This window comes from Scyliorhinus torazame, chromosome 13, assembly GCF_047496885.1.
Source record: "Scyliorhinus torazame isolate Kashiwa2021f chromosome 13, sScyTor2.1, whole genome shotgun sequence".
NCBI classification, from domain to species: Eukaryota; Metazoa; Chordata; class Chondrichthyes; order Carcharhiniformes; family Scyliorhinidae; genus Scyliorhinus; species Scyliorhinus torazame.
Window position 1 is genome coordinate 190,475,618 of NC_092719.1, and position 7,755 is coordinate 190,483,372.

General features: G+C 42.9%; 1 protein-coding gene across 1 annotated transcript; it reads right to left on the reverse strand.

Annotated features, from left to right (window-relative positions):
- Positions 1 to 525: 525 nt before the first annotated feature.
- Positions 526 to 5,893, reverse strand: dusp7 (dual specificity phosphatase 7). The gene is made up of 3 exons (XM_072472607.1): positions 5,093 to 5,893; positions 3,916 to 4,350; positions 526 to 2,481 (listed from the first exon to the last, which is right to left on the reverse strand). The coding sequence occupies exons 1-3, from the start codon at positions 5,481 to 5,483 to the stop codon at positions 2,174 to 2,176; spliced, it is 1,134 nt and encodes a 377-aa protein (XP_072328708.1). The 5' UTR covers positions 5,484 to 5,893; the 3' UTR covers positions 526 to 2,173.
- Positions 5,894 to 7,755: the final 1,862 nt, after the last annotated feature.

The following is a 7,755-nucleotide window of genomic DNA, read 5'->3' on the forward strand; positions in this document are numbered from 1 at the left end:
CCACATGTTTCAGCTTAGGCACATCCAACCCCTAAAACAAATATGGGTGCCTACCAACTACAATGCACTATAAATGCCCAGTTGCTGACAAACAAGTATACCTACACATTAAAACCGTAGGGGAGTCAAAACAATCTTGGTATGAAGGCAAATTGGGATGAAAAAAAAAAAAAAGGGGAAATCCTGATGAGAAACTTTAGTAGAAGATATTATGCTAGTGAACAGGATAGTACAAAAACAGGAACTGTAGGTAAAAAATGTTATAACAAAAGGAGTGTTGCCTAGCGGTTATGGTACCAGGTTAACAACCCAGAGGTCATTAGTTGTGAAACTTAATGCCAGTAAGTGACTGTAAAAACAGAACTGATTCACTCATCATCTCTTTCACAAACTGCTTTTTGTGTAGTTCGACTCCCATACTATGCGGTTAACCCTACATGCTCTCAAGGCAACCAGTGGCTTGCCAAAGTCATTCACAACAGGTTTAAAAAAAATGAAGTGGACACAGAAATGTGACACAGCGTCTAAAGAAAAAATAATTCAATATTTATTTGCAGTATAAACATGTGTTGTATTGGTTCAGAATATTATACAATATAGAGTTTTTCCTTCATAATCAGAAAGCAAAAACTACCCTCTACCAAGCTCATATTGAAACATGTATGCATCTCAACCGGGTACAGCACAAAAGCTTTACAAATCCACTCAGCTGTAACACGATCACTGATGCATTTTCATAATCCCTGATAGTCCTCAGTGAGGTAAGATGCAAAATGATCCATTTTGTAATGAACCGACCCCCCCCCTCCCCCAAATAATGCCTGTGGTAATTTAACTGCTAAACCTTTTCTTTGTATCTTACACGGTCACATTAACATTCCTCCACAAAAAAGGCTAAGAAAATTGGACTTTTAAAAAAAAAAAGGAAACAGAATGCACAAAATATTGCAGAAATTTGGACCCAAAAGCTTCAGTCATCAATACAAATTACGTCAAAGTCATTTTTAATACCAAGCATCTCAGTGGATTTTCAATACATTAGAAGAGACCATACTACAAAAAAAAAAAAAAAAAGTTTTAAAAATGCTGAAATAGGTTACAAGGTCAGCCACCTAAGGTCAGCCAAAGCTGATGCCTTAGACAATTTTCCACCCAAGTATAACACTACAGTAAGGTTGGTTTCTGTTATTTGTAGCTCATAAAGGTTTCTATTTCAACTGTGTCTGGGACCTCGGAGTAGCAGCAACAGTAAAAAAAAGTTCACTATGTAATATGCAAGATAAGTGCTGGCATCTACAATTACTTTCCACTGACAGACTGACCTGGATCTGATTTAGCCCAGCTGTTTGACATTAATCATAGCCTGTTGACTATACACAGCTAGGGCAACCTCAAGCATGCTGTAAAGAAATTGGCTTCGGACTTCAAAAAGGTCCATCTTCTTCAGCTTTTAAGCATTCAGGGAAACACATTTAACAACGCTCTCTTTTTGCACTGCTAACTCTCCTTCAAAACATGATCTGCATACAAGAACATCCAGGTCTGCTCCATTCACATTTGCTAGATGCCTACAACAATGAAGTGTCCATTCTCTGTGGAGTACCATGAAGTGCCGTGACTTGAAGGCGTCACAACTGTGCAAACTGCATTCGGTCAACAAATAACATAGAAAACAATCATAAAAATGTGACTGAACAATTAACTGCTTGTACAACAGTCTTGTTATTAGAGGGGGGTAAAAAAAAGAAAAAAAAGAAACAGACACCCTACATTTTGTAGAGTAAAACTACCTCAAAATGCAAATCAGAAGAGTACTGGGATGGCACCTTCCTGGAGATGTCTAAGTGCCTAAGTCTTTTCATCACATTTAGCCAACAGATTTGTAGTGGGTTTCATCGCCAGTCTTGTGCTCAACAAAATCAGCTGTCACAGAAGATAACTGCGCGCTGAAAACCATTCTTCCCAAAAACTTTAATACCTTGCGGCTGAAGACCCACTCTTCAGTCAACGTCACAGTTTATTTCCTGATCACTATTATCAGGTCGATACGAGATAGCAAGCTCTCCAAACGGTGATCAGATACGTCAACCTGGTCAGACCAGTTTTCTCCCCAACATCGCCTGATGGCAAGCTTTTAAACGGTTAGGATAAAGATTTGCACGTGTTCCTTTCTTCATGTTGACTCAAGGGATTCCAGCTGGAAAACATTGTGGTTGGTAGGAGTGGTGAAATACAGCTGCTCTTTTGGTGCCCTGTTGTCACAAGGACTGGTAAGTCCTAGAGTCCTTTCAAAGTCTAAAAGCTGCCCCATGAAGTTGAAGTTCGGAGAGATATTCGACTTTTTCCTTTTCACAAAATCATAAGCATCATTCAGGGATAGGTTTAGTTTCTGCATGAGATATGCAACAGTCACAGTGACTGACCTGCTAATCCCAGCTAAACAGTGAACGAGGATGCCACACTTCTTGGATCTGGCTTCATCTGTCCCAAAATAAATATAAAGAAAATATTAATTACAATGATACAGATTCTAGTTAAAAAAATGTGAATATTGTTACTGAACAACATTCTGTTGGTCAACACTGAAAGGCCAGCAAATAGTTTTTAAAGTTGTTGCTGGAGTAGTCTCAATGAAGGCTAAACAACACAGTTTACTGCCCCCACCATTGTAAGTGTGGAAGCAGTTCAAGCATGCAAGCTGTAGGAGTGTTCAAATTTGAACATTAGGTTTCCAGTTTAAAGCTTTTGTCATTATGTAATTCAGTGCAAAATAGTTGTCTATTATAGCAACATATACAATACAGAGGCATAACAGCAACTGTTCATTTTTCCAAATAATTCATAAAAGTATGACTGCAGATATGCGCACAATCAAGGTGGACAGGGTGTAGGAAAGAGCAGAAGGGAAATATTTACTGTTGCTACTTGGGGCTATTAAGTGGTCATCATATAAGACAATCTCTGGCTTTTCAGCCATGTGCATGGAATACATATAGATAGGAATAAAAATGGTATTTTTAAACCATAGGATGCATTACAATTTTTAAACAAATTTGTATCCCAGGTATTGCAAATGGACCAAATAAACTTCATTATGATTATGTAACTAAAGATACAAGAATGGAGAGAGAGATAGCCTGCTTAATAAAGGGAAAGAGAGGAGAGGACCATTGTGAGAAGGTTCGATACCAGGCCATATTAATTGAGCCATTTTGGGTTTAAATACAAATTCTTCATCTCACAGGGCATCTAGTAATGTACAATTTCAGGTATTCTTTGAACAAAAAGGTAAAGTTTCCTTTCTAATCACATCTCAGATTTGGCTCGTGTTTACTGTTTGAAAATAAATCGTCGTCCCATTAGGACAGCAGTAAAATGAGCGACAGCCATGTTAAAATGCTAATATTCCAGGCTGTGAATTAAGTACGAGGGGAGTCACAGCATATAAAAATTCAGTAAAGTTCAAACATAAAAGAATGTAGCTTTGTTTCAGCAGACAAACTCATTTTATATTTAAAGAAGTTAAACAGGGTTGATTCAGGATTAGAAGATTGTTCACCGAAAAACAAACAATTGAGTCGAGCCTCAGGTTTGTTCAGGAACTGGCATCCTCAGAGCTCCTGTACTTTCTAAATTCCAAATGGCATTAACAGCAAATATATTAATCTCCAGATGACACGCCACATTAAAAATCAACAATAAATTACTTCTAAATTATATTTAACAGATGTAATGTACAGATATTGAGGACATTAGCAACAAGAGGCAACTTGAGGTATAGACCCCCCCCCCCCCGCACCAAACTTTGAAGTATGGTGAAGGAGCTCAAAGGACAATTCAAATCAGCTCCTCCAGGTCACACAAAATACGTTACCGATTTTGAATGAGAAGCCTATAAATAATGGAAAAGCTTACCTATGAAAGAAATAGCTTCTGGGAAGAACTGAGAGAGATTCTGACTCCAATGGTCTGAGATTGGAATCTGTTTGTACTTGAACTGCCCGTCATTTTCGAACATATTGGGAAGGTTGGGGGTTACATTCAGGATATATTTGATGCCATACTTTCCCAGGACATCCAGGTTGGTCGAATCTTTGGCACACCCGAGGTACAAGTAGGGCAGAATCTGGACGGGGAAGGCTGGCTGGTTATTCGGCAGGGGGCTTCCCTCGGACTCGGTCGCGCTGTTGGGCTCTCGATCCGCGTCGGACTCTCCGTCGGAGCAATCGGAACTTATTCGAAGTCCGCCCAGGCCCAACACCGACAGGGGGGGCGAACTGCTGGGGCAGGAGCAATCCAGGTTGGTCTCGCAGTGCTCTATGTATTCAGTCTGAAACTTATTGAAGCCCCCTGTGCGAGGGAGAGAGACACAACAGGAGTTATAAATAAAACTAAGCCACTGTCCTACTGACATGTGACAGCGAATATCCCGCCTAAAATCAGAAGTCACCCTGATACAAAACGACATTTCGGTGCGGCCCGTCGCCTAGTGATTTAAAACAAGAACATCCTTCATTCATGAAAACGCGGATTTTACTCAACCAAGACAACATGGCGGAGCCATTTTGGAAAATTTGGTGGAATTTTTTTGTTTCTCTTTCTATCCCCCCCCCCAAATATTACACGGACTTTCTACTCGCCACGGAGCTCTTTTTATGTATAAAATGTCCAAAAACTATTTCCCTCACACGTCTGAAGCACCTCAAAGAAAGATGCAGGAGTCATTAAACAAAACGTTTCACTGTCTTAACATTTCACTGCATCAAAACAGAACCAGAGGTGTTTGGGGGTTTGGGGGGGGGGGGGGGGGGGTGTGGGTGGAACAAGGAATCAGTGACTTTTCCCACAGACCACGAGTAAAGTTGACTAGAGTGACTTCTGGAGGATTATTATCCCACCACGTTGAATAAATCAGCCGACCTGGGGAAAAGTTTTGAAGGCATCTCTTTTTTTTTTGGGGGGGGGGGGGGGGGCAACAGGACAGGTAAATGGCTTTGGAAGTAATACCCCTCCAATCAAAAAGTTAATGTTTCATTTAGCAGGGGTTCATTTGAGTTACGGATTTAAAAGGGAGATTGTTTCGAAGTCTTACCCTCCAGGTAATACGCCTTGCAGCCATCGTCTCTCAATTTCTGGAGCAACAAGCCCAGGACAGAGCTCGCCCCGTTTTCGTGCCAGTCGATCGTGCACTCGTCGTACAGAATGACGGCGTCGGTCCTGCACCGTTTGACGAATTTCTCCTTGTCCTCGTTGTTGGGGATGAGCGACTTGATGGGCAGGTTGCCCTTCTTGAGCCTCCTGAGCATCAGCCCCGGGATGACCACATTGATGGCCGACTCAATGTGCGAGGACTCGTACAGCTCGTGAGAGCGGCAGTCAAGCAGCAGCAGGCTCGCCTCCCCGGATTCCAGTTGCTCTTGGAGCCAGTCGACACTCTTATTCATCGCCATGGCCGAGGTAGTAGAGAAAAGCTGATTTTTCATGAGGAAAACCTTTTGAAGGGGATCGCCGACGGGCTAATGTCCTGCTTTGAACTGGAACGTTGCCCCTTCTCTCACACACAAACCCTTCCCCCACCCCCCCGCCCCCACAGAAAAGGCACAAGTCCAATGGAATCGTGTGTTCCTTTTAAAGAGGAGCTAATAAAAACGTTGCTCCAAGGAAATGAACATTCAGAAGCAATTCCTCTGCGGAAGGGTCGGGAGAGATTATCGGGCTGCAATGCCTGCGATTGAAACTACTTGTCTGATCTGGCTGCTCTTCATTTAGCATCTCCTATGCAAGCCAAAGCGCAGTTTACTCCAGGACCCTCTGCTCAGTAGCGCTGATTCCCTCACTGTGTTCATTCGCTGCTGCCCCGAGTTAAGGCAGCGCAGTCCCGCTGACGCTCCCCGATTGACAGGGGGCGCCGCCACTGGGGTTGAGCAGCCGCTTCCTCCCCGACCCCGCCCCCTACCCCGCGGGCCCGCCCCCCCGCCGTCCCCTCCGCCAATCAGCAGCACCCGCGCCATGGGCCCGCCCCCCCGCGGCCCCTTCAGCCAATTAGCAGTGCCCGCACCGTGGGCCCGCCCCCCTCGGCCAATTAGCAGCGCCCGCGCCGTGGCCCCGCCTCCCCATTGCACGTCGACTTCCCAGAGTGTAGCAAAAAAACAGCGGCGGACCAATGAGAGGCCGCTGACGTCACATCTCCATAGCAGCGGTGCGGCTGTATCTCCTTGTTTGGGTGGTGAAAGCGCGGGGTTGGTGCGAGTCAATGAGTAACTCGCCCGTGCCATCTTATTAATGAAGTGGGGGGGGGGGGGGCAACTCGTGTGCATACAGTAACAAATCTTACTAACAAGTCATTAATTATTGCTCATCGCCCAGTCACTTAAAACAATATAAAGTGCCCAAGGCTTCCTCTGACATTTCATCTTCGTAAAGGGTAAAAAAGAGTGAATGGGGGTGTAGGAATTTTCATGATTACATGAGTCGCACCAAAAAATGTTTGCAGCCCCAAGGACAGATGCGCAAAGTAAATATGTTTAATCCAGCGTCTAAATATGATCCTGCCCCAGGAACTGGTGTCACCACTCAACTTGTTTCTTGGCCCGTCTCCAGGGAAGTTTCAAAACGATTTCCTGCAACGGATGGTTATAATGCGATTTCCTGTAAAACAATCTGAAACACCATCCATAACAGGATTAACAGCTTCTGTCTTTACTCAAGTTGCTGAAGTGCAACATTCTTGTTTCAGTCTTTTCAACGGGGCAACCTATTTATAATCATTATATGCTCCCGGCTGCTGAAAAACACTCCCAGATTATGCCCGAGCTACGAAATCAGTCCTTACTGTAGTCTCGTGTTTAGGAATATAAATTAATAGTCTCATTTCATAGAAATAATAAGCACATTTTTGAAATGACTAAAACATGGACTTTAGCAACTCAGCCCCCGAAACTGAAATTCCGGACTCTGCAGTGCGATTTGATTAATAGCAGGTCTTTGGCTACAATGCCCGAAATTCTAGATTGGTTGAGGGAATGTGTCCAGTCACATTGTCCGTTGGGAAATGTAGCTTCTATCACAATATTTTAAGCTAAGTGAGACTTGAGTTTTTGAAAACATTCTAAACAATGTAATGTTTGTCAAACAAGTAACCGCAACAGCAAGAAATCAAAATTGCAATGCATTAAGTCAAAGTATGACTGTGTAAATCCTCAAAAGTGAGAGCAGATCATACATAGTTGGGTTATCACAATTTGCACACAGCCAGATTTTGTTTCTAGGCAAGTGTTTTTCTTTCAACAAATTGTTCAAGAATCAGTAATATCAAGAGGATGTGGTCTAATTTGGAAGACCTCAATAATTTAAGACCTCAAGTGTGTGTAGGAAATAACTAAATTCAATGCAAAATTCACATTGTGGTTTTGTAATTATATCCATACTCAACATGGCAATCCAATTCTCACAAGTCTAAATCAAACCTGCATCAAAATGCTTGCCACCAGTGATCTTTTAAAGGATTTTTTTAATGTAATGTATCAGAGTAATATCTATAAAACATGACTGATGCCTCCAAATTTCAATCCATACAGTGTACATCAATGCTACACTCCCCTCACTGTGGTTGACAGGGCCCTCAACCATATCTGACCCATTTCCTACACTTCCATCCTCACTCCTTCCCCTCCCTCCCAGTACCATGGCAATAATCCACTTGCCTGCACTTTCCTCTTCTGCACTCTCCTCCCCACCAGCCTCTACATTCAAAGG

Coding starts and splice junctions, on each gene's coding strand:
- dusp7 (XM_072472607.1), bottom strand. CDS start 5,483: ATGAAAAATCAGCTTTTCTCTACTACCTCGGCCATGGCGATGAATAAG. Junction 4,351..5,092: donor CAAGGCGTATTACCTGGAGG/GTAAGACTTCGA, acceptor TCCCTCGCACAG/GGGGCTTCAATAAGTTTCAG. Junction 2,482..3,915: donor AGAAGCTATTTCTTTCATAG/GTAAGCTTTTCC, acceptor ATTTTGGGACAG/ATGAAGCCAGATCCAAGAAG.